At 48.9% G+C, this 27236-nt stretch overlaps 1 protein-coding gene across 1 annotated transcript in view; it reads left to right on the top strand.

Annotated features, from left to right (window-relative positions):
- The first annotated feature begins 12295 nt into the window (after positions 1 to 12295).
- Positions 12296 to 27236, top strand: part of LOC103184410 (chloride channel protein 2) — a 42519-nt gene continuing 27578 nt past the window's right edge. Inside the window, exons 1-5 of the mRNA XM_042339275.1 lie at positions 12296 to 12446; positions 23839 to 23970; positions 25201 to 25329; positions 26116 to 26249; positions 26646 to 26723. Of these exons, the coding sequence (XP_042195209.1) occupies positions 12296 to 12446; positions 23839 to 23970; positions 25201 to 25329; positions 26116 to 26249; positions 26646 to 26723 (624 nt within the window). The remainder of the gene's footprint in view (positions 12447 to 23838; positions 23971 to 25200; positions 25330 to 26115; positions 26250 to 26645; positions 26724 to 27236) is intronic.

The following is a 27236-nucleotide window of genomic DNA, read 5'->3' as shown; positions in this document are numbered from 1 at the left end:
CTCCGCTCCCCTCGCACGTCGGAAACCGATGGAGATTTGAACTGGGTTTTGGATCCACGCTGTGATGGTTGTAACCTTGGAGTGTGATCATTAGTCAATAAACAATAATCAATAATAATCCTTGCATTTGATATTGTGCTTTATCACATCATTGAGAAGTCTCAAATGCTTCACAAGATAGTAAAATAATAATAATAAGGTATACTGTGTAGTGCAGTGAAACCAGGAGAATTTTTTTTTAACCTAGAGCGTTGTTATAGTCTGGAATGCACTGCCTGAAAGAATTTTGGCAACAGCTTTGGTTATAGCTTTTAAAAGGGAATTGAATAGGTTCTTAAAAAAAGGAATCATTTGCAGGGCTATTGGGTAAGAGCAGGGGAGCTGGACTAGTCGGTAGCTTTTTCAAAGAGCCGGCAAAGGCACGATGGGCCGAATGGCCTTCTTCGGTGCTGTAAGATTCTATGACTATTTCTTTTTGTGGGTTGAACAGGTTACAATGATTTCACAGCAGTGTCCCACAAACAGACATTGTGTGTGTGTGGGGGGGGCGGTGGGGGTGGGGGGCGTATGGTTGGGAGTGTGGTGTGTGCGCGTAATGAACACTTTTAGTTTGTCCTGCTTTTGGGCGAAAAGAAAATCGAAGCTCAAATGATGTGCTATTTGCACATTGCAAACCGCGGTCTGGCAGACAATGCCGGCTCTTTGAATGAGACGCTTTAAAATCTCTCTGATTACATGGGGGCAGAGCCCCTCAGGACACTCATTAGCTTGAGTGTCCCCACTAAGGAAAACATAATCTGCCTTGATGAGAGAGTGCGTGTGTGTCTGCTCGAGAGTCTATTCACTTTGCAGCCGATCCCCTGAGAGACTGGATGTGTTGAATCGAGTTAAAGCGGGTTTAGCTGTGTTGAACGAGGGCGTTTCAGGGACTGTAACGTGGAACTCCTGCATAAAGGGATTAAGGGCATAGCATTACATCTAACCGACTTATTGGTTGCAGAACTCTCCGATGGTTGAAAGCGCCTACTAAATCTAGCCATAAGCGAGTTCATATGACTCCCGGTAATCCAGAAAATATTTGTAAATTGCTGTTAATCTAGTACGATTGGCGTAGGTAGTTCTGGGAGATTTATTTCCAGAACACAGCGAATCTTCCCCCAGACCCGGCCTGGCTCAGCTGGTAACGCACTCTATTCTGGGGTCCAAGCCCCACATTAGGACTACGAGGGCTTTTTAACCTACAAAATACAGTCGATCCATTTTGCAGTATACTCTGCCCAAACCACGACTGTTTGTGGGGACCCTGGAACTGCCTGTCGCAATTGGCTGCCGAGTTTCGCCCACAAAATGCTCTGGTCACTCCATCTTTACAGTGTATTCTGTGAAGCGCTTTGAGACGTCTCAATGACGTGATAAGGTGCTGTATCGAATGCAAGGTTTTTTTTATATACAAGCTCACAGTCTAGGCTGACGCTGCAGTGCTGGTGGTGGGGGGGTGAAGAGTGCCGTCCTTCGGATCAGATGTTAAACTGAGGTCCTGTCTGTGCCCGTTAAAGATCCCATGCCATTACTTGGAAAAAAGAAAGGAGTTTCTCTCTCGCGGTGTCCTGGCCAACAATCTTGCCCCCTTCTCCCCTCCCCACTCCCCCCCCCCCCCTCCATAATGCAAATTGACTTGATGCAAGATGTCACATTGGCTGGTGTGTTTGCCCACAAAATACACAATTGATTCACTTCTCAGTAAATCCTATTAAGATCTTTGAGACGTCCTCCTGATATAAAAAAGCTCTGCAATCAAACGCCAGGATTTTTTTTTATTGTTTTATACTCTCTCCCCTTCTGCCTGTTTGTTGGACCTTAACAATCCCGTGGCACGTGTCAAAAAGAGAAGGGACTTTCTCCCGGAGTCCTAGTCAACAATTCCCCAGCTTTTTGTTTTAAAACATCATTCGCTTTGTGGCTGTTCATGGGACATCGATGTGCTCCAACTGGCTGTCGTGTTTGCTTACAATATAGTCATTGTGCTTATCATGAACTACCTGTGAAGCACTTTGTGACGTTCTATAGGTGTCATATCAAATGCAGTGATCATTATTTATTTGGCGGGATGGGGGTGGGGGGGGGTGAGGAAAAGGAATAAATCATCTCTCACTCAGACACACACACAATGCCAACTGAGTTGACCTCGACTGGCACGAATATGAAGAAAAAATATGCAGCACAGAACTCCAACGCAGCACTCAGCAAAAACATTATGGAAAGCAGTCCGGAGATTTTGCACACATTTTGCATTTCGCTTGTAGCAACTAAGCAATTTGCTGACTCTCTCTTCAAAGCCTTTCTTTGAAACCTTTACAAAGATCTGGCCGGAGTTTTGGCTTAGTCCAGCACAGTACAGTCTTCATCTTGTCCCCATCACCCACGCAATTAAGTCTCAGCCCTTTTCTCCCCCCCTCCCCACCCCACATTATGGTAATGCCAGCTTTCAGTGCAACTGCTGTGACTTATGGCACTCCACACAGCAGCATAACTCACTGAAGAGTAAGCCAGGACACTGGACTCATTCGGAAATGGCTTCAGTGGCTGTAATGGATAGACTGTGCGGAATCATACACAGTCGTCATCCCCCCCCCACCCCGTTCCCCTCCCCTATGTCCCCCTGGAACTGCCTGAATTTTACTTGATTTAACTTTACTTAATTCAAGTCTTGGTAATGCGAGATTACATCCAGCCTGAAGGGACGCAATATAAATGCAAGTTGTCGTTGAAAGTTTGAAGTGCAGCTCACATTGCAGACGTAGAGGCAGCGAACTTCCAGCCATGAAATCCGCAAAACTACCTTAATTTTTTATAAAGTTAAGATCATTTTAATTGACGAAATAGAAAACAAAATACCAGGATCTGCCAATAATGTAATCCTGAGGCACTGTGGAACCCCCCCCCAGGTGACAGTGCTCGAGAATAACGCCTCTCATTTTGGATCCCACACGGCTCTGTGTACACTCCAGAAATGCGCAGGTCTCTCTGAGCCTCTGGTTGACAGAATTGCTCGGAATTGTTCTTTCTGTTAGGAAATAATATCCGGGGATGCAATAATAATAATAATAATGCAATATATAGTTTGGGACATGACATGTGCAACAAGCGACTGCCAGGTTGGTGGAAGGTGAACCGGATAGACTTTGGTCTTCTATTGTCCAGCAAATTCTTACGTTCTTACCTGTGAGTGGGGAGTTCCAATATCTTCTCTTGCTTGGGTCTGGCTGAACTGCAGACATGAGGCGCAGTTTTACCTGGGTCTTTTGGTCATTTTTTTAATAAAACGCTGTTTGATCAGTCTTCCTTTCTAACTCAAGATGACTGGCTGATTGAGTTCAGCGTTTTATTGCTTTATATGCAATCATTCACTTATTTTATGGATTTTGTTGCAATGATTTCCGAGCTGCTTTTATTACTGCGAAACACCCATTCTCCAGGAAAGTCAGAATAACATGGGGATCGACTGATTTTTCTCAATGTGTGTTTTTTTTTAATTGGGTTGGTGTGTTGTTGTTGTCCTTCAACCTGTTCAAAACTATAAATAGACCAGCAGGTTGTTTAATTGTTGGAGATAGTGGCGTGAATGACTGAGACATTTTGGTCTTTGATCTGTTGGACAGATGGATGAAAGACCACATCACAGCAGCGAACAGCAATGTTCCCATTCCAGCCAAGCGTGATAACTTGGCTGAACTCTCATTGATTCCATTCCCTGGTCATGAAAACTATGTGGCTGGCTCATTATGGATTTATATTGACAACTGCGCTGGGAATTTTAAGTTGCGCCCCCTCTCTCTCTTTCTCTCTCTTGTGCTGTTCTGATCAGGATTCCCATTTCTTTTCGGGATTCATCTCAGTGTAAAGAGCAATAAAGTGACAATAATATAATCCTTGCAGTGGATATGGCGCCTTATGTCCTCGAGATGTCTTCAAGTGCTTCGCAGAGTATATTGTACACTTCACAGTGTGACTGTATTTTGTGGCCGAAACACAGCAGCCAATTGCACACAACAGTGTCGCACAAACAATTGTGGATTGAGTGACCACATTTTTTGGGGGGAGTTATTACCCCCTGGAAAGCGATCCTCCAATCAATTTACTAATTTACCAATTTTACAGTAAAATGCTGCGAAGCATTATTGAGACGTGCTCTTGACATGAAAGGCGTATCAAACGCAAGTATTATTGTTATCCCCTAACGTGTGAGAATTGCAAGAGGAAAGTGCTGATGTGGAACGTCCGTTCAGCGAAGCGGACAGAACACAAAACACTAAAATCCTTCACTGGGTGAACAAAACCAAGGGGGACTTTGCAGAACCCAAGCAAGCAGCAACCTGTAGCCAAGAAATTCTGACGAGTTTTAGCTTGTAAGATCTTTTTCTGGGATGGGGGAAGAGAGACTTAAAATGTTAACATCGTGCACAGCTGTGGACAATTTTTAGTCATTGATGAGTGGAGACCAGGGTTTCTTTTTAAGAACTTTGTATGGTGGTGGTGGGGGGGGGGGGGGGAGGGCTCCCAATTTGAGGCTTAATCGTTTTGCACAATTCCTCTGAGACAAAAATATCCTTGGGGCTCGGTGGAATTTCGGGCAGAACGCCATGCCCGAGTATGTGTGTGTGTGTGAGAATGCATCACGAATGGAGTGTGAAAATATTACCTTGTTGTACCAGAATTGGCATTATTGCTCTTTTTTTGGCCTCCACCTTTTCTGCCCCCCATTCCCCCCATCCTCTGGAACTCCATCCCCGAATCCACTTGCCTCACTTCCTTCAAGGCCCTTCTCGAGACCCTCCTCTTCGACCACGTCTTTGGCCGCCCTCCTACCGCTGCCCTCCAACCCTCTCGTTTCCAATCCCTAGGCCGGGGTGAAACCCCTCAACTGTCCAGTGCCTTGGGACATCCTTACGCCTTGAAAGGCACTATACAAATGTAATTTGGTGATGTTCCTTCTGTGGTGTGTGTGTGTGTGTGTGTCACAGAAAGATGGAGAGAGAGAGAGAGAGAGAGAGAAGCTCCTTTCATGCCACTAACCTGGCAGCTCTTTATAGGCAGATAATGATTCTTTTTTTCTCTGGCATGCAAACCGGAAATCCCTGATGGCACATGGCCTATTAACCCTTTGGAGTCCTGAACAAACAATCGAGAGACAATTCAACGCCCTCCCGAGCCTCGCGCCTTTCCTCTCCTCCTTTCGAGTGCAAATCTTTTGACGTCTTTTGGTTCCGGGCGACGCGTGAGGGACATTCACTAAATGCTGGGTTGCTTCGAGGGAGAATAAAAGAAGTTAACAAATTCGCTCACCTTTGGAAGAGAGTTCACCAAAAACAAAACCCTGCTTGCGTGCAAGGGAATTAAATTGGACGTAAACCTGTAAAGGACATCCGGCTCCTGAAATACCAACCAGTCTGTGCAACTGTCTTTTTAGTGTCTGAAAATATAATAAGAATATTAACAATAATAATGCTTGTATTTGACATAGCGCCTTATCACGTCTTTGAGATGTCTCAAAGCGCTTCACAGAATATACTGTAAAGTGAATTGACTATATTTTGTGGGCGAAACGTGACAGCCAATTGCGCACAGCAGCGTCCCACAAATTGAGCGACCACATTTGTTTTTGAGGGATTATTATCCCCAGAAAAGCGATCTGTCAATCGACTAACAACCAGGTTCCTACTTACTGCAAGATAAAAGAGGCGCGTGGAGTAAGGAAACTTGCCTAAGGTTTCGCCCTGTCCGGGAATTGAATCCGAATCCTCTCGCTTGCGAGGCGAGTGCTCTAACCCCTAAACTAATTATACTTGAGTTTGGTACAGAACCTATCACACAGTGATGTCTGAAAGCGCTTCTCAGTGAACGCTGTAAAGTGTAGTGACTGTGCTTTGTATGCGAACGCAGAAGCCAATTTGCACAACGCTTGTGTGCAGCGGTGGAAAATCATTCAATTGTAAGCACCTGTCATCTGAGCTGAACCGGCTCTAAGATGACGTGCTCGGCAATGGAATCAAGTCCACCCTCTTTGACGGTCTCTAGTCCGGTTCCTGAGCCAGGAGGGGCCGCAGTATTGCAGGGCACTCACTGCTGGTGACAGCACAGCCCGGCCTGGCTCATCGGCAGGACCTGGAAGAGCCGACCAGTCACTGGGGGCAGGGAATCCTCCCCCTCAGCTCCTGTTAACCCAGCAGCCAAAGCCCTAATGAGTAGGATGTCCGAGCTGGACAAGCAGCGCAAACTCTTATGCAATTTTAGCTGGTTTGATACCAGTGCATCTGACCTGACCCCCCTCCCTCCACCCATCACTGCAAAGCACATTACGTCAGGAGACCGAGATCACAGTGGTGCCAAGGATCTGTTGGTTACCAGAGTAAGGCTGGGGCAAACTCTCAAGGAGACATCTTGTGAAATGTTTCGATGTATAAACGGAAATAAGTCCTTAAAGGAATCTTGTCCTTGGGACTGGCTGGTACACTCGCTCCATTGTACTCACTGCTTTTCATTCACCCGTTGGACCTGGGAATCAATAGTCCTGATTTAGAGTGACATGAAATGGGAGCGGGCTTCTCTCTCTCTCTCTCACATGCTCTCTGGTATAAAATTCCCTTTAATTCCAGGTTTATTAGCAAGTGATTTCCCCCACGCTCCTTCCCCACCTCTCTCGCCCTCCACACACACACATACACAAATTACAGAGTCAATTCGCTTTACAGTATATCCCGTGAAGTGCTTTAGTCGTCTCAATGCCGTGATAAGGCGCTATATCAATCGCAAGGATTATTATTATTAGTCGTAGTAGTATTAAGAATTTAGTTCCCTGTAATAACCATCTTTCTGACGACAACAACTTGCATCCGGTGTAGCACCCTGGAGTGCTCGACAGTGGGAAGGAGGTGGGAGGCGACCGTAAGCACGATCAAAGAGGAAGGTCTTTGGCGGGATTGGAAAGTGAAGAGGGAAGGGAGGAGGCGGGGCGGAGGGATTGAAGCGCTTCTTGGGGAGAGAGTCCATGTGTAGATCCTCTCAATCTCAGCCCGCATTCATAGAATTATACAGCACAGAAGGAGGCCATCGTGTCTGCGCCGGCTCTTTGAAAAGAGCTTTTCCAAATCAATCGCACTCCCCCACTCTCTCCCCATAGCCCTACAAACTTGTCCTCCCCGGATAATCATCTACCCACACTGCACAAGTGTTCTTGTGGGTCAGTTGTGGTCTTCCTATGTTTTCTTCCTGAGACACCTGGAGTGAGCCAGTGTTGGGGCCGCTCACAGGATTCGCTTCAGCTGAAAGCCGGAGTGTGAAATCCTGTCCTCACCAAGGACCAGTTTCTCCTGATTTTGGAGGGGAGGTGGAGGTGAGGGTGTGAGCGGCTGAGTTTCTGTTGACCTCACAATAAGGGTTTGGTGACCCCATAGACTCTTATGACGTGGAAGAGTTTTATTGATGTCTATCTAATCCCGCATTAACCTGATTGTATCTCAACCTGGTGGACATCCCACAAACAGCCGTGGAATAAACGACCGATTTTAATCGCGGGGGGCGTGGCGGGGTGGGGGAAGGAGGGGATTGTCGGCCGGGACACGGGGAGAGAGAGCGCGCGCGCGCGCGAGAGAGAGAGAGAGAGAGAGAAAGAGAAACTCCCTTCTCTTTCCAAATAGAGCCCCAGAATTGTTAAGGTCAAAGAAAAAAAAATGTGGTCAATCAATCCGTGACCTTTTGCGGGACGCTGCTGTGCGCAATTGGCTGCCGCGTTCCATCCACAAAATATCCAATTACTTTACAGTATATTCAGTGAAACGCTTTGAGACGTCTCAAAGACGTGATAAGGCACTACATCAAACGCAAGGATTATTATGATCAAGGTCCACCTAAACGGCACAGATGGGCGCTCGGTTTAACTTCCGAAGGACGGGTGGCGTTCTTGACCTTGGGGGTGAAGGGGAAGGAGGGGGGAAGAGATATGAAGAGACTGAACTTGCTTATACCCTGTTAAAAGTTTACCCTCTGACCAAAGCTGCTCATTGAGATCAGATCAGCTGGTGTTTCTCGGAGAGCGAGAGTTCGATCACTCCCATCTAAACATTTTTCAGTTTTAAAGAAAAGTTTAGCTTACGACCACGAGAGCCTATGTTGTTGTTGTTGTGCTTGCGATTTGAGGCTTGAGTTGGGATTTAGTAACGCCTTTCAATAGGAATCACATCAGCTTCACCCAAAGGTTGAGAAGTGTGCGCTCTCTCTCTCTCTCTCTCTCTTTCTCCGTTTTTCTCACTCTCTCTGTCTATCTCTCTTTCTCTCCCTCTCTCCCCATCCCCTGTTCAAACTCACGGTGACCTCAGCGAGAGCAAAGTGATGTGTGGCTCACTGCTTTGGGCAGCCAGAGATGTAATCCCATTAATTAGCAGACGGAGCCTGCGATATTAGACGGGGTGGGTGTGGGGGCAGCTAATCGAGGGCAGAGCTGGGAAAAGCTCCACTGAGGAAGTCTGGCTCCATTCGTTTTTGTTTGTGCCTTTGACCGCCTTCTCGTCTTCAGTCTGTGATCTCGTTGGCTCGCATTGTGGGACAGATTGCGCGCGTGTGTGGGTGCTACGGGGGTGGGGGGATTGGCGGCGTCAGGAGACATCTCACCCCGTCTCTCGGCTCGCACCAGCCAGCATTATCGAGCGCTTTGAGACATCCTCCTGACGTGAAACGTGTTGTGTGGATGCGTGTTGGTTTTGGTACCATCCAAGATGGGCAGATCACAGCCCTTATGCCCCCCCCCCCCCCCCCTCAACACCCGTCACCCGGAGAGGGGGGGGAGGTGTGGGCGGGGGGGGGAGGAGGGGGGAGCGAGAGCGGACAGAAATTTGCCGAAATGCATCTAAACCGCTTTCCGGGCTGGGCCCCAAGTCCTGGACCCCCAAATTTCTGGCCATATTTGAAGGCCATCCCGAAAAATAAACAGTGACTTTAACCGGGCTGAGAAGGGGAAGGGGGGGGGGGGGGGGGGCGAGAGGAGAGAGGTGAAGATGGATCAATGGTGACACTTTAGCTACGATGTGGAAAAACGGACCATTTAGCCAAAAAAAACGGCCTTTTTCAAACCATTGCCTCTCTACTCACGTGCGTGCGTGTGTGTGTGTGTCCGTGTGTGTATCCCAGGGCAGGAGGTTAATTATGGGTGGAACGCCTTGCTCCCTGTCATTCCCCAGAGAACCCCCCCAACCACCTCCCCTCCTACCTCCTCCCTCTCCCTTTTTATTATTGGAGCCAAATCTTTTGAACGAGCCCCCTCCTCACCCCCCCCCCCACCCCCACCAGCCCCCACTTCTCCACGAGCCCTTCGTCGCCAATAAACGCGACACCCCCTGGGAATCCCATGTGGCTTTCATTGTTCACCGGCCAAGACAAATTCCGACACACAAAGGGCTGTATTTCACTCTAAGTTCACAAACGTGCACTAGGAAATGAGATTAGTGCTTATTGCTGCTCGCCTGCTATCTGCAGGAAGTCACCAAGTGGGCTGTGGGCGAGGGTTTGTGTTTTTTTTATTATTATTATTATATTTTATTTTACTGGTCGGTCGCTGATCATTGTGAGCGGGACAGGAGTGCTGGGCGTTTGGTCTCTCCTCGTTCCACTACGAGTGAGCGAGCGAACGAGCGAGCACGGCTCCGGTCACTATGCCGCTCCCTCTCCTCTGCCCCCTCCCACCCCGCCGCAGCCCCCGCCCAGCCCGGCACCGACTCCGACTCCAACACCAGCTCCTGGGCTGACCGGCTCCTCAGGAATGCCGGCGTGGTGAAGGCACCAGCACTGGTGGGCTTACACACGGTGAGTGTGGGATGAGCGATCGGGAACGTGTGTGTGTGTAATAATAATAATAATAATCGTTGCATTTCACTGTTGCGTTCTTCAAACGCGGATTAGATAGTTTTCTTTTGGGAAATAACATTGTGGGCTACAGCACATAAATAGTTCGGGACGTATGTACATACAACCGCCAGGAAGCTGGAGGGCCAACTAGATGGACCTTGGCCTTTTCGCCATCCAGCATTTCTTATGTTCTTATTTGATGCAGCGCCTTATCATGTCGGAAGGATGTCACTCGAAGCGCTTCACAGGAATTAGTGTGAAATGCAGTGACTGCGTGTTTGCGGGCAAAACTCGGCAACGCAGTTAACGAACCTAATCCTTGCATTTGATACAGCGCCTCATCGCGTCGTCGAGCCGTCTCGAAACACTTCACAGAATGTAATAATAATCCTTGCATTTGATGTAGCGCTTTTCACGTCTTCTAGACGTCTCAAATATAGTGTAATACAGTGCAAAGCGGAATGACTGGATATTTCGCGGGCGAAACGCTGCAGCCACTTGCGCCCGGCAATATCTTACCAACAGCCGTGAGCAATTTTATTTGGGGGAGGTTGTTGGCCAGGGACAATGGGAGAGAGAAACTCCATCTCAACACTGTGAATAAAGAGCGAGAGGATGTTCACTTGTGCGTTGAACAGTGTCGCTGTGAATCGTATCGATGTCTCAAAGCCGGCACCTGATCCCAGGGGGTTGAGTTGGGAGAGGTTGGGGATGGTGAGGAAGAGAGACAGGGAGCTGAAGAGGTTTGGGAATGAGGGGGAAGGGGTGAAACATAGATAATGTAATTTTTTTCCCTCTTTCTCCATCCCAAACACCTTTATAGTTTTTGCTAAGATGCTAATCCCCTATATTGAGCATTTCTATTGAAACCGAACTCGCTAGGCATTCGGAGGGGAGGAGAGAGCTAATTAATTTCATACTTCACTTAGTCTCTAAGTGAAGAAATTCCTTCTAATCATTCCTCCCCCTCCAATAATCCTACCCCACCCGCCCCCAACAAAAGCACAATTTATGCCCTGTTTGCCCAAAGCTTCCCCTCCGCAGGTGTGAAGACCTCAATCACGTCCCCTCTCCATCTCTGCTCCGGTGGGAAAAAAGCCCAACAAGCAGTCACTACACTCCCGACCAACCTCTCGATTTATCACACCGCTGAGCATCTCAAAGCGCTTCCCAGGATATACTGTAAAGGGTAGAGACTGTGTATTTTGGGGGCAAAACACGGCAGCCAGTTGCACACAGCAGTGTCCCCCAAACAGCCATGGAGCGAGCGACCGATTTTATTTGGGGGATTGTTGGCCAGGACACTGAGGGAGAGAGAGAGACAAACAAAGTCCTCTCTGCCACGCGTGCAGACGCACTATATAAGTGTTGTCTCTCACCTTCAGCTTGTGAGGGAGAGGGAGGGGGGGGTAAACAGAGGAAGGTGGGAGGGGACGTTACACAAATAACTTAATCGCCACTTATTCTTTTCCCAGATGCCTCTCTACATTGAGTGGGTTTCCTGGTTTACAGTGACTCTGACCTCTGGTCACTTTTACAAAAAAATGCCTAAAATTGTGCTTCCCTCCCTCCGCCCTCCCCACGATGTACAAGTAATTAACTGCTGCAATAACTTTGAGTCTTCATCTGGTGCTGTTGCTCGGATGTTTGGCTTAGCCGGGCGTCTGACACGCGCGGAATCCCATCACTGCTTTGCTTTTAAGAGCCTCCAAACCAAACACAACAGAATAGCGTGGAATCCAGTTAGAGTAGTGGTTAGCGACCTCGCCTCGCAAGCGAGAAGGACCGCTGGTTCGATTCCGAGGTGGGTCAGGGCAAAACCGTAGGCAAGTTTCCTTACTCCACACGCCCCAGTTTACCCAGCAGTACGTACGAACCCAGTTGTTAGTCGATTGGCAGATCACTTTCTGGGAATAATAATCCCATCAAAATAAATAGAATGAATTTGTTCACTCAATCCACTGCTGTGTGTGGGACACTGCTGTGCGCAATTGGCTGCAGGGTTTCCCCCACAAAATATACAGTCAATTCACTTTACAGTATATCCTGTAAAGCGCTTTGAGACGACCCAATGATGCAATAATGCGCTGTATCAAATGCAAGCATCATTATTATTGTTATCATTATATAATCTTCCCCACACGTGGGTGGAAGTTGCCCTACGTCTGGAATGTCTGGCGGTTGTTTGTTTCGGGTGAGAGCACCAACAGTGGGTATGTGGACCAGAGAGAAATGGAGGAGAGTGATCTGATGGGGGTGGGGGAGGGAGAACGCGATGGGATGGGTGGAGACAGAGTTGGTCTGTGGGACGTTGCGCCCTCTGCCACTCCCCCCCGTGCCCCCGTCTTTGCCCGCTGTTGTCTTACCTGTGCTCGTTCTCTCTCCCCCTCCCTCTCTCTAGATGTACGGCCGCTACACCCAGGACTTGGGGGTGTTTGCTAAGGAGGAAGCGGCCCGTTTACGCCAGGAGAAGAACCGGGCGGGGGTCGGGGAGCGCGTCAAGCGCACCGAGCTGATCGAGTACGACCGGAGCCGCTGTGCCAGGTGTAGAAGTGAGTGCCGTTAGCCGTGTGAACTCACTGCCACCGTGAGCCTGTTGCAGTGTGTGCGAGGCGATGCGATGTGCCTGTTAGTCTTTTATTGCATCTAATAATATTGGCTTTGATGCCTTTGCGTTTCTTTGTCCTAAATTTACACGATGCCTTTCACATCAGGAGGATGGCCCAATGTGCTGGACGCTCAGGGGTTTGGACCCGAGCTGGGGCGAGGTGTTGGGATCGGGGAAGGGCGGAGGTTGGGAGGGTGGCCGATGGCCCGGTCGAAGAGGAGGGTCTTGAGACGGGTCTCGAAGGAGGCGATGGAGGGAGGGAGGGAAGGAGCAAGGCGAAGAGAATGTCGGATGGAGTTCCAAAGGGTGGTGGTGGGAGGGGGGGGCAAGTAAAATTCACGCAAGTGATATCAGTCGGGACCAGAGCGTTTCACGTGACTTGCCTGAACTCCTAATTGTAGGCAAACTGTACAAATCGCACAAAATCCGATTTAAGAGATAATCTACGCTGAGCACGCGTTAATCAGTGCAGCCGGTAAAACTGCACGGGGAGACAGATCGAGGCTACGTTTTCCCGTGCGGCGATGCGTCTTGACCCGTCACCAGGTGCCCCGCTTGCCGGCAAGGGTTGGAATCGCCTCGAATCGCGGGAAATTAAGTTCTCCTGCTCAAGTGTCACCGGGATTGCAACCACGTTTCCCGCGATTCAATGCAGCCGGTAAGTGCGGGAGTAATGGAAGGGAGGCGAGCGGCGTTCCAGGTTAGGAAGCGATTCCTGCGGGGGTAGCGCAAAGAAACCTCAAGTGGGTTTCGAGAAGGTGAGACGTTAAAAACCGAGTTCCCATCTGTGCCTGTTCGGTAGGATGTTCAAGAATCCCACGGTGATTTGGGAAGGGATCACCAGGGAGTTTCTCTCTCTCTCTCTCTCTCCGGGTGTCCTGGACGACAATCCCCCAAATTAGATGGGTCACTCGTTGCCCTGTTTGTTGAACGGTGCTTTGCACAGTCACCAAAGCGTCACTCTATTTTGAAGCTGGTTTGCCTCACGTCTTTAGAAGGGAATCGGACACATGTTTTTCTCTTGTTAAGGAACTTGGAAAGATTCGTAGCTATTGGATGGGATGAAGGAATCTCCAAGGAGGCTGTGTATGTGGCGTCCTCTGCTGACTGACCGCTGTTACTACAGTACAGCAGAGCCTTGTTTGACCCCCCCCCCCCTATATTATTCAAAGAATCATGGAATTATACGGCACAGAAGGAGGCCATTCGACCCATCATCTCTTTCAAAAGAGCGATCAAAATCAGCCCCACTCCCCCGCTCTCTCCCCATAGCCCTGCAAACTTGTCCTCCCCAAATAATTATCTACTTCTCTCTTAAATGTGGTTACAAAGAGAAGGGAATTTCTCCCTCTCTTGCTGTGCTGCCGACAACCCCCCCCCCCCCAGAAAAAACGGGTCAGTCGCTTCACGGCTGTTTGGGGACGTTGCTATGCGCAAATTGGCTCCTACTGTTAAGAGCGCTTCTACAATAAATCCTGTGAAGGGCTTTGAGATGTCCTGAAATGAAAGACGCTTCATTAAATGCAAGGATTATAATTTATAATATAATAATAATCCTTGCATTTGATACAGCACTTTTCACGTCTTCTAGATGTCTCAAACCGCTTCACAGAATACACTGTAAAGTGAATTGACTGTATATTTGTGGGCGAACGCAGCAGCCAATTGCGCACAGCAATGGATTGAAAATGACCAATTGTTGGTATTGTTTTGTTTTGGAGGGAATATTATTAGGCTCTGTGGCGTAAAGAAATTTGCCCAAGATTGATCCCAGGTGTCTCGCTTGCAAGGCTCTCACCACTGAGCTACAGGACTCCACGTACAATTTCTCCCCCTCCCGTACACCCGCCCCATCTTGTCGCAATCCGCAACATGATTTGCTGAGAATTCTTTTTGGGGGGGGGTCAGACACATGGGGAAACCCATCACCGTTGCTTAAGAGTCTCCAAACCAAACTGTTATTTCCAGGCGTCCCACCTACACATGGAAATCCCAGAGATAGATTGTTGGAATGGAACGCGCACTCTCTCCCTGGAGGGACGCCAACTGCTTACCTAATTCCAGAAAGTATTAGGCATTCCTGCTCCCAAATTGAACCAAATCACTGGGAATAAGGTCCTGGGATGAGACAGGTCTTTGAATTACTGATCATCTTCGTTGAGTCGAAGTGTGCAGTGGGTAGAATGGGACCCAAAGTATTAAACTAATCAAATAATCATCCAGTCAGGCCCCTTGTCAATCGCTCTGACTACTCAATTGTTCCGTCACAGCTTTAAAGTGCGGATAAGATGAATGACCCAATAAGACTGGTGCTTTTGTCTCTGTCCCATTGCTGGGAGCTAGACGTACCCATGAAGTGTCTTATCTCTTTATTATATTCACCGTGACTCTAGGAGAGGGAACTGTAAGCCTCGTGTCTGTGAATGCACAAAGGGAAAGCTTCATCCATTCAGCGGTGTCTGACCGTTTGAGGTTGGTAGTCAAACTGTAAGGCAGACGTCAGCAGTTTCATGGAGATTGAATCTTGGTCTTACTCTGTGTCCATGGAACGATCCATCAGACTCCCAATACAAACAGTGGTTATGTAGCTAATGTGCAACTCCCTGCACCCCCACCACCCAATCAATGTGCTCCTATCTTTAGATCTTGGATCACAGGCTGGAGCTCGAAGAGTGAACTTGACAGAGAGAGAGTGAGACAGAGAAAGTGGGATAGAAACAAAGAAAGAGTGAGACAGAGAAGCACAAGGCAACAACCTCCAAATGGCATTATCTTGTGAATGGCTGATTTCACCAAACGTCCGGGCGCTGAAAATCGGTTCATGTGAGTTAGAGCGCAGAGGCTTTGGCCTTCGTGTTTAACAAGATTGTTTTTTTCTTTCTCTCTCTCTCTCTCGTTCCTCGTCTATGGTGTAGGCAAAGGGCTCCAATTTAGCACATTCTCCGCTCCATTGAGCGAGCGAGCGAGCGGGAGGACATTTTGATGTTGTCATCGACCCAGGTTCAATTCCCGGGCGGGTCAACATTTTTGGCAAGTTTCCTTACTCCACACGCCTCTGATTACCTAGTGGTAAGCAGGAACACAGTTCTTAGTCGATCGGCGGATCGCTTTCCGGGGGTGATAATCCCTTCAAGAAATAAATAACCTGTGGCAGACGTGTGGGTGAATCGCACGTGTGCCCTAGCAGCTGGAAGCGTGTGCCCTTTGTCTGTCATGTGTCCAAACCCGAGTCCGTGTGAAACGTTACTGGCCAGTTTCCCCGGCGACGGTCCTCATGACAATCATCGGAGGCAGGGACCAGGACCTTGGGAAACTGATTCCACCTCAACCCTCCTTCCCCCCCCGTTTAAGGAATAATCAATAAGTGGCTAATCAGATGCTGAGGGTGTCAGTTCAGGAGAGAAATTGCACATCCCCATTGTGGTGTGTGCTCCTCGCTGCGGAGCAATGCCACACTCTGATGTGACTAATGGAGGGTGATTAGGAGCTGGATAATTATCCCGATTGGCCTTAAATAATGGAGAGATTGACGACGGCCATCTGCTAGGCTTATTTAAACCAGTGTCGAATGTTTACGAACAACACTAACAACATTACATTTGTGTAGCGCCTTTCACATCAGGAGGACATCCCAAGGCGCTGGACTGTCAGTGTTTCAGACCTGAGCTGGGGGATCAGGGATCTGAGAGGGTGGAGGGCAGGGAGGGGAGAAGCAGGGAGATCAAAAGCACGGCCGAAGAGGAGGGTTTTGAGACGGGTCTTGAAGGAGGCGAGGGAGGGGGTGAGATGGAGAGACTGCGGGGTGGAGTTCCAGAGGGTGGGGGCAGAGTGGCTGAAGGCCCGTCCACCAATGGTGGGGCGGGCGAGGTGGGGGACATGAAGCAGAGGGAGCGGGCTGGTTGGTAAAGGGGGCTAAGAGAGCTCGTTCAATCAACTTCTTGTCTCTTTTTTTACGTTTTAAAATCGCTCCTGTGGCTGTTAATTGCTTTGAAGATTTTTCTGCTTCATGTTCGAATCTGACACCAAAAAAATAAAGTTGTTCAGGTTACGATGAGGTGGAATTCTAATTGGACGAAGTAGCATTCATAATAATAATAATCAATAACCTTTGCATTTGATGCAGTGCCTTTCACATTGGAAAGACGTCTCAAAACAGGTTTTCCTGTAAAGTGTAGTGACTGTGTTTTGTAAGCAAATGTGGCAGCACACCAACGTCAAAGTGAATCACAATTTTTTTTTACAATGAATAATCTTTTAACGAGCGCCTAAAGGGGGCGCAGACCGGGACGTAGGATGTAAGATCGCAACTGAAAAGGGCGGCATCTCCTACAATGTGGAGCTCCCTTTCTGCACTCCCTCCCCCTCCCCCCGACCTCCTCCAACCACCGCGCTGGAATGTGAGCTTAGACTGTGACTGAATTGTCAGCAGATCTGATCGAGTCTGTTCTGAGCACCCTGTCGTATACACTGATCATCCTTTGACTTAGGTCCTGATATCCTTACCCTCTTTCTCCCCCACCCCCCCACACCCTCCCGCATGAATCAGGTTTTGATCACCTTTAACGGCAGCTTCCCGTTGAGTCAGAGCCTTGAGCTGAAGATCAGTAATTACATCAAAGCCTTTTGTCTCCTGCTCCTCTGCTAATCTCGCCCCAGTGTGTACACATATTTACTGTTTCTCGTTGCGATCTGTATTTATCTCCAGTTAAATCCCATCTGTCGCTCCGAGGCTCATCTGCCTAATGGGTTTCGATCGTCTCCGCTGCCATTTCTTCCTCCTTGTGGTGTTTATCTTCCCCAAAAACCCACTCTGGGTAGATGAAGGGTGTTTCATCTCTCCCAGTGTCCTGGCCAACAATCTCTCCAAATAAAATAAAACTCGCTCGCTCGCTCGCTCGGTCCATGGCTGTTTAAGGGACACTGCTGTGCGCAACTGGCTGCCGCGTTTCAACCCATAAAATACACCATCAACCCACTTTACAGTGAAGCACTTTGAGACATCTCAACGATGTGATAAGGAACTGTATCAAATGGGCAATTGGACTTGAGGTACAGATCAGACACGATCTTGTACAATGGTGGATCAGGCTCGAGGGGGTGAATGGCCTACTCCTGTTTCTATGTTTCTACCCTGGCCTAGACTATGAGCTGAAAAAGGCCTCGACATTGGGGCTTGAACCTACGACCTTCTGGCTCAGATGAGGAGAATGATACTGCCTTGCCTATTCTCCGATTGACTCCGCAAGTTAATCAGGAAACGTTTTATTAATATTATTCAGGTTATTATTAGTGTCAGCCTGGTTCAGTCGGTAGCTCTCTCGCCGCTTGAGTCAGAAGGTTGTGGGTTCAAGCCCCAACGTGAGGCACTTGGAATCACATCGTCTAAGCTGACACTGCAGTGCATTGTCGGAGGTGATGTCTTTCGGATGAGATGTTAAACTTAGGTCCCGTCAGCCCATTCAGGTGGATAGTCAAGATCCCAGGACGCTATCCGAAAAGAGATGGGAATTCTTCCCCGTGTCCCTGGCCGACAATATCTCCCCCCCCCCCCCCCCGATCAAATTAGTCATTCACTTGACGGAGTTTAACATGGAGTGAATGAGGCGGAAGTTACTGGTATCAGACATTGTTACACTCCACTAGTCTGTCCTGTCTTACAGTACTGTTTTTATCCCGTTTGAAGTTCACCCAACCTACAGGTGGCAGCTAAACCAAGACCTCTTTATTGTCGAGCACCCGGTGAGCTGTGTGCTGGAATATGGCAGCTTGTTTATATGAATGAGTCGCTTTGTTATTTTTAACCGTGTGAGGGGGAGAGAGGCACCGAGAGAGAGAGAAAGAGCTTTAATGATGAACGTGTGTGGGAGAGATAAACACTCCACGGCTCCTGCCTCGTAAATATCTCTCCAATCTCCTCGCCAAATCTCTGCCCTTTCCATCGAGGATCCACAGCAATAATTGTCGAGCTATTGCGTTACCCACTTTGTTTCCCACGAGTTGGAATGAATTAGTTTGACATGTGTTCAACAGATCCACAGAGGTGTTGGTTTCAGTTTTTTGTTGAGCGTGTGGGTGGGGGAGAGAGAGAGAATGCAAGAGAGAGAGAAGGGGAGAAAATGACTACTTTTGATCAGTTTAGAAAACTCTGAATGATATCTGCAATGTAATAGGACGCTCGAGCTGTACCAAAACTTGTACAGTCACTGCACTTTACGGTATATTCTGTGAAGCGCTTTGAGACATCTCAATGACACAGGAGAAGACCTGGATATCCGAGGCCCCAAATTCCAGCCAGCCTTAGCCTGCGAGACGCTTTTTACTTTGAAGTTTAAAAAAATTGTCCACGCTTCTGAAGTTTTCTTAAATTGGATCTAAATTTGGAAGCTGCTTTATTGTGGTTCTTAAAAGAACTGTCTTGGAAATTAAGCTTGAATTTCGCTATTTCAAAGAAACCCAGAGTCTTCCACCTGCTTTATATTTTCTTTGCCCCCCTCCACCCCTCCTCCTAATCCAAATTTTACCCCAAACTGCAATGAACAGGCTGCTAGCCTCATTGCGGCTGCTGCCGGGTTTGTCTGTGCAGACGATGTTCACTTCATCTCTAATCAATTCTATTTATGTTCTCCTGAGAGGTCTATTTTTAGTGAAAGCCGCTGGATAAATGCGAGTGGTTAATTATTATAATATTATTATTGTACGGCCAATTCACTTTACAGTGCTGTGAAGCGCTTTGAGACGTCTCGAAGACGTGATAAGGCGCTATAATCAACTGCAGGGATTATTATTATTATAACATGATGGTTGTGTGGGTCAAACCAGGTCAGGGTTTCAGTGCTCAGATTGTCTATCGCTGTTGGGAGAGCATGTGTGTGTCTGCTCTCTGTGTGCCTCGCGCGTGCTCTCTCTCTCTCTCTGCTGTTTTGGTGAAAGATACCATGTTCTGCGAGACAGTGGGCGAATGCTATTGATGCCCTCTGATATGCCATGGTTAGATTATGTATTCCATGCCCCCACACCCCACACCCCCCACCCCCCACTGCCACCATGGCAGACTTGGTGTGAAATCACAGTGCATTGATTCCAACAGAGAAGCTGGTGGAGTGGGTGGGAGGTGAGGGGTGAAGAGGTCTGAAGGTGCAAAATAACATTATCACCACAGGTTACGAGTTCGGATGCGGTTTATGTGTGAACATCAGATGGCAGAACAACAGGTTGGGAGTAGGTCAGAAGCGACTGGAAATGGGATCGACATCTCGTTCATTTCACCTCCCACCCCCCACCCCCACCAAACTTCCCACCACCCCCACCTCTCGTTCCCTCGCTCAGTTGGTGACAGAGTTGGGTTGAATCGTCCTTTTAGCCCTTCTGCCCAACTCTCTGGAACTCCAAGCCAGAATCCCTCCACTTCACAACCCTTCCCCCACCACTCTAAGCCTTTTTTTTGGCTATCTTACCCTCCTCACGGCAAGTCGCATCAGGCTTAGATTTTCTTTGCCTTTCCCTCTCTCTCTTTCTCCCTGCCTTTCTCTCTTTCCCTCTTTCTCCCCTCCCTCTCTTACTGTGTCCCCCTCTCCCTTTGCCCCCTCGATCTTCCCCCTTTCTCTCTTACTCTGACCCCCTCCCTCTCTCTCAACCTCTCTCTCCCTCCCTCCAAGTCTCTCTCACCCCCACTCTCTCCGACTCATCTAACTGATATTACCCCCACCTTCCCCCAATCTCAGTGGAGATTTGTGCAAGGTAAGACGTCAATTAATTAGTGACACGGTTTAATACGTGGAGGCGCATAGGTTTTTTTTATTTTTAAAAGGCTGTTTCTATGGCAACTGAAGCAGTTGCCAGGGAGAGAGAGAGACGTCCGCATATCGTGGGGGGGTGGGGTAGAGTGAGGGGAGGTGAGGAGGGGGAAGAATCTCTTTAGCGGCTGGAAGGGGGGAATGTACGTTAGATTCACTGTGCGTTGGATTCACAAGTTGAGTGTGGTGGGGTTTGGGGATGGAAAGGGGGATGGGAGCCAGATAGAGAATGCTGACTCCATGGCCACAGCAGGAGATGCTCCAGGGGGAACTGTGTGTTTATAAAAGCCCCGAGTCCATCACGCCAGAGGGTGTGGGGCGGGGAGAAGACCTTAACATTGTCTGCAAGTTGTCAGAGCACGGAAATTCACATCTGAAATAACCGTTGAAGTTGGATTGGAAATAGCATTTCATGGAACATAAGAACATACGAATTTGCTGGCGAAAGAAGACCAAGATCCATCTCGTGTACCTTCCACCATCCCGGCAGTCGCTTGACATGTCGTTTCCCCAAACTATATACTGTATCTCGAGAGATTATTTTCCAGCAGAAATCTATCTAATTTGTTCTTGAAACAAATGACATTTTCTGCTTCCACCATCTGTTTCCCTAGGGAGTCTCTGCCATAAGTTTACCACTTGCTCACTGAAGTAGTGCTTCCGCAGATTTTCTGAATTTTACCCCCCTTCAATCGCAAGCCATATCCTCTGGTTCTACTGTTCAGTACAAGATAAAACAGCTTATCATGGTCTACATTATCTATTCCCTTCAGAATCTTAAAGACAGTAATCATATTGCCCTCAACCTTCTCTTCTCCAGTATGAACATGCCCAGTTTATCCAATTGCTCCTCATAGTCCAGTCCCTCCATCCCCTCAATCATTTTGGTTGCCCTCCTCGGTATCATTGGATAAATAGTTTCAGAAATAAAGCTCAGATGGGGCACGAGCAACAGCATGATGGGGAGCGAGAGCAGGGGAATGGGATTTCGCCCACAAAGTATAGTCAATTCTCTTTACAGTATATTCGTTGAAGCGCTTTGAGACATCTAGAAGACGTGATAAGGCGCTGTGTCAAATGCAAGTATTATTATTAGAGTGGAGAACTTCAGTGGGGGAATGAGCATCAGCAGAGATACGATGGGGAGGAAAGAGGAGGGGAATGGGGTTCCAGATAAGGCCAAAGGGCCTCCCTATTAATTGTTGCAGCAATTGTGTCTGGTCACCAGGTGTTGATGGTGAGCTGTGTGAACCTGCCCTGTCTCCAATCACCGGCTCTGACTCTCTGCCAAGGTGATGAGTTGCTCCTCCAGTTTTTAACCTGAACTTCTCCGCTGATTTGATACAGCGCCTCGTCACATCTCCTAAACGTCTCAAAACGTGTCACAGATACACTGCAACGTGAATTGACTTGTATGTTTTGCGGGCGAAAGGCGGCAGCCAATTGCACACAGCAGCGTCTCACAAACAGTCGTGGATTAAGCGACCAAATTATGAATATTATTATTAGTTCTGTTCCAGATCTATTATTAGATCATGTTCTGGCAGATATATTTAGAGACTGGCTGAAAAGATTGAGATTGTGCCCCCAAACCCTGGTTTCTCCCCCTGACTCTGATGGTGGTGGGGGAGGGGACACGGAGTGATCCCCTGGAATATCAGAGACCCAGCTCGACCCCAGTGGGAAGATCTTCCTTCTGTTCTCAAGAGGGCTCCTAAGTGGATAGGAGTGGGTGTTTGTTGTGATAAGTCTGTGCCGGGGAATTAAATTGAGCGTAAAAGCCGTCTCACTGGCTCAGTGTTCCTTCTCTTCTCCGGTCCATTATACCCCATGTCTGGTGATCAATCAACCGGGCTCTGTGTATCGGTGACTCTCGTTCCATGCAAGAGAGAGTAGGTGGAGAGCTTCATTGATGATGTATAGCTCAGCTTCTTGTTCATTCATCACTTTAAAAAAAATCTTCAATTCCCTCTTGCCTCTTGCTCCTCTCTCTCTCTCTCTCTCTCTCTCTCTCTCTCACTCTCTCTTTCTCATGCTTTCAGCCCACTAATGCCCCCGAAACTTTGGAACTCTCTCCCCCAATCCCTCCGCCCTGTCCCCTCCTTCCCCTCGGTTATTTCACGACCGAAGACTTTCCTCTTCGACCGTGCTGACGGGCACCTCCTCCCTCGGCGTCAGGCTCCGCCACAGTTAAGCGCTCTGAGACACTGCCCGGCGCGGAGGGCGCTGTGCAAATGCAAGTTGTTCTTGCCGTCTTCAGAAGCCTCCTAAGCACCATATTCTCTTTGGGCATCCGCGCCCTTCAATTCTCCATCTGAGTTGTTGTAAAAAGAAAAGCTTTGCATTTGACGCAGTGCCTTTCAAAGTCAGAGAGACCTCTCAAAGCACTTTGCGGGACATACTGCAAAATATAAACGACTATCTAGGCTGTTGTTCCAGCACAGTGCTGGTGGGAGGAGGGAGAGCACTGTATTAATAGAGAAGCCGTCCTTCTGATGAGACGCTAAACCGAACTCGGAAAGGCATTAAGAGGCCAGGACACTGGACTCGTTTAAAATAGCAGCTTTGCTGCTGTGATGGGAGGACGCTGAGATGGGATTGAAAAAGCTGAAGGTCTTCTTCATCTGCCCCTCCCACCGGCTCACTGATAAGGGCACAGTTCAGGTACCAGTGACGTCAGGAGCTCTGTAACAATAGGACTGACCGTCCTCCCACAGTGATAAAAACAGATGCCGTTAAACGCGTGTTTTAATGGACTTTTTGGATCACGAGCAGGAGGCTGGCGAGGGTACATCACACACAGCCTCGTGTGCAGAAATGTATTCTGCGTTTTAACCCCGAAATGCCATTAATCCCAGTGACAGCTGCTGCTTGTTGCTTGTTAGAAATGCTGACAGCTCATCCCTCTTTCCAATGCGCTTCCGTGGCAGTGTGTGTGCGCGTGTGAGTCTGTGTGTGTGTGTGTGTCTCTCCACCTCGGGAACTTTAAATTCACGTAGTTTAGGCTGAAAATCCAGTGCGGTGGTGGTGGTGGTGTGTGGTGTGTGGGTGAGGGGAGGCTTCATTGTCGGAGACGCTATCCTTCGGCTGAGATGCCAAACCAAGGTCTCGTCTCTGCCTGTTCAGGTTCATGTCGATCTCGTGACAGTACTGGAAGGGAGTTGCTCTCTCCCAGTTTCCTGGTTAACGATCCTCAAAATAAAATTGGTCACTCACTTCGCATAGCTGGTTGTGGGACATCGCCCTCTTTGAACTCCCTTTTCTTTTCAAATAGCGTCACGGGACATTTAACGTCCACCTGAACAGGTGAGACCGGAGCCGGTTTAACACCTCATCTGAAAGTCTGCACCTCCTACGATGCAAGGCAGCCCCCAGCAGCCCATTGAAGCGTTGCCGTGGGGCTTGAACCCACAAACTTCCTGACTCTGATACGAGAGGGCTACCAACTGAGCCAGGCTGTCACCCAATGGCCAGCGATGTTCTCACGATTTTCCATATTCATTTTTTTTCCCCCCTCTTTGTTCCCCCCCACCCCACCGGCAGTATGTACAGTACGATGTCAAGCGTTCCTCATTTCCAAAGTGGGAGAAGACTGGATCTTCCTGATTCTGCTGGGATTGCTGATGGCTTTAGTCAGCTGGGCGATGGACTTTGCAATCGCCATGTGTTTACAAGGTAAGAACTTCTTGGTTATGTCTAGTTATGGTTAATTATGTCTCGTTCATTGTGGAAATTTTGCTAGTCTCTCTTTTTTTGGGGGGTGGTCAGCCGGGTGTCTGACATGTGGAAACCTGTAACCGTGTGCAAAAATTAGCTGCTACATTCGTCTACAAAACTCCAGTCCTCTCACTTTACAGTCAATTCTTCTGAAGCGTTTTTGAGATGGCCTCCCAACTTCAAAGATGTTGCCACGGTCCTGTAGTTTAGTGGTTAGAGCACTCGCCTCGCGAGCAAGCGGACCCGGGTTCGATTACCAAGCAGGGCAAAATCTTAGGGAAGTTTCCTTACTCCACACGCCTCTGTTTATCTAGCAGTAAGTAGGAACTCAGTTGTTAGTCGATTGGTGGATCGCTTTCCAGGATTAATGATCCCTCCAAAAAAAGTAATCCCTCCAGCATTTCTCCCACAAAACACACAGCTAATCCCTAATACAGTATATTCTGGTACTAATATATATGTGTGCTTTGAGAAGGATTCTGAAAGGCAGGGTGTTGGGGGGAGAGAGCACGAGGTGGTGGGATTGAAGGAGCGGGATCCAGAGAGCCGGCAATGTCTCTGTTATTATTCAGATGGTGCAAGGCTGACATTTAGGAGGCGTCACTGTAGGAGGCTTGAAGGAAATATGGAAATCACAGCAAAAGTGTCCCTCGCACAGTGTGTTGTCACCGTGTGATAGAGCAATAACAGTCTCGTCTTGTAGCAAAGCACAAAGTGTGATCCCAAACCCATATCTAATCTCTTGGCACTTAAAGAAAACATTCACAGATGTTTTCTTTTCCACAGGAGATGTCAAGTGATTGAACTTTCACAAGCAGCACAGCATCGTGTCTTTGCTGGTGCTCGCTCCCCCACTGGAGCTCTCTACTCTAACCCTATTCCCTGCTCTCTCCCCATCGTGTCTGTGCTGGTGCTCGCTCCCCCACTGGAGCTCTCTACTCTAACCCTATTCCCTGCTCTATCCCCATCGTGTCTGTGCTGGTGCTCGCTCCCCCACTGGAACTCTCTACTCTAACCCTATTCCCTGCTCTCTCCCCATCGTGTCTGTGCTGGTGCTCGCTCCCCCACTAAAACTCTCTAACCCTATCCCCTGCTCTTTCCCTCTCTCCGCCCACCACCCACCCCTTTGTCGTATATTATCAGTTTCTAAATGAATTAACATGAATTTTTCCTATCTCCCATCGGCAGCTCAGAAGTGGATGTATGGGGGGCTGAGGCACAATGTCTTCCTGCAGTACCTGGCCTGGGTCACGTACCCCATCGTCCTCATAACCTTCTCAGCCGGATTTGTGCAGATCATCGCCCCTCAGGCCGTAGGTAAGCGCTCTGAGACGCTGCCCCGTGTGAGGGAGCTTTATCAATGCAAGTGGTTGTTGCAGGTACCTGCTGCCAGGCTTGTGATGTGGGAGCGCTAGGGACTGCACAGCTCGAGAGTCCAAGTCAAGATGGTGGCCAGAGGATGTTACACCATCAACAGGAACACATCGTTCACACCACCAGCATCACCAGCACCACCAAATCTAAGAGATTTAACGCCACACAATGAGGCTTCATCACTTTCTTGTCCTTCGGTCGAAACCTTAAACCGAGCTCCCCGTCTGCCTGTTCAGGTGGACGTTCATGATCACGTAGTGCTATTCGAGAAGAGAAGGGAGTTTTTCTCTCTCTCTGTCTCTGTCTCCCGGTGTCCTGCCTAACAATCCCCCAAACAAAACTGGTCGCTCACTCCACGGCTGTTTGTGGGACACTGCTGTGCGCAATTGTCTGCCAAGTTTCACCCCCACAGATACATACAGTCACTACACTTTACAGGATATTCTGTGAAGAGCTTTGAGACGTCCCAACGACACAATATCAAATGTGTTAACCTGCGCTTTCTCTGTGTGACCTCGACATGTTCTCCGTTTAGACGCTAATCAGCGCTAAGCGCTTAAGCCGGGCATTAACAGTGACCGTTGGAAGGAATCTGTGGCTGTTTAGCAGCAGAGCCGCTGCCTGAGGAGAAATGGAGGAGCTGAATGGTGGAGGAGCATGTGCGTGTGTGTGTTTTACCCCCGTGTGAAAGCGTTAACCAACGGCGTGTTACTGTTTGTGTTTTGCCAGGTTCTGGGATCCCGGAGATGAAGACAATCCTGAGGGGGGTGGTGCTAAAAGAATACCTCACTTTAAAAACCTTTCTGGCCAAAGTGATTGGCTTAACGTGCGCTCTGGGCAGCGGGATGCCCTTGGGAAAAGAGGTCAGAGCCTTTTGTCACACCACCACCACAACAACTTGCATTTACACCGCGGGCTTCAGCGTCTCGGAGCGCTTAACGGAGGCAGAGCCTGACACCGAGCCGGGGGGAGGCGGGGGGTGGGTAGGTGGGGCGGGGGGAGCTGACCATAAGGATGATCGAACAGGAAGGTCTTCAGGCGTGATCTGAAAAAGGGCAAGGAGCAGGCAAGGAGGGGGGATTCAGTTGAGTTCCAGAGTTTGGCGGTGTAGTGGTTGAAAGCGCGGCCTCCAATGGTGGAGCGGAGGGAACGAGGGACCAACAGGAGGACAGAGGCAGCCCAGCGAAGGGAGGAGGGGGAACAAATTGTCATTGGGTCTAATTTACTGATTCCTAGAGTCTCTCTCTCTCTCTCCACAGGGCCCCTTTGTCCACGTGGCGAGTATGTGTGCCACCTTGTTAAGCAAAGCCATGTCGCTCTTCGGTGGAATCTATGAGGTAAGAGACGAGAGTGTGTGGATGGTGGGGGGAAACCTGTGCTTTGCGATTGAGGGGGTGGGAGGGTTGAGGCCAGGACACTGGGACTCGCTCACAGAGGATCTGGATGTCAGGGGTGGGCGGTGGAACCGGGCAACAGTGGACGGAAGAGATGAAACAGTCCCAAGGCCCGTTTTCTTAAGAATCTCTCCGAGGAGGATGAGGGTAACCCTCGCAGTGTGTGAGGACCTTTACGATCAACACAGCGGCCGTCACCTGGGAATAATAAAGGTCTGGGAGTGCCCCGCGGCACTTCACAACAAAGCGTAGTGACTGTATTGATCGGTGAAGGTCTAAAACATTGGGATGGTTTGGATTGGGGGGTGGGGGTGGGGGTTGGGAGAGGAGGGGTCATTTCTGCACGGTTCCCAGCGATGGCAGGTCGGGTTAATCGGAATGACGGGCTGGTCGCTGGTTTCAGGGCATTTTACTGTGAGTGACGAGTGCCTTGGCCTGAGGGGTGGGGGAGTAGGG

The sequence above is a fragment of the Callorhinchus milii genome, unplaced genomic scaffold, assembly GCF_018977255.1.
Source record: "Callorhinchus milii isolate IMCB2004 unplaced genomic scaffold, IMCB_Cmil_1.0 Scaffold11, whole genome shotgun sequence".
Lineage (NCBI taxonomy): Eukaryota > Metazoa > Chordata > Chondrichthyes > Chimaeriformes > Callorhinchidae > Callorhinchus > Callorhinchus milii.
This window is presented reverse-complemented; position numbering and strand designations above follow the sequence as displayed.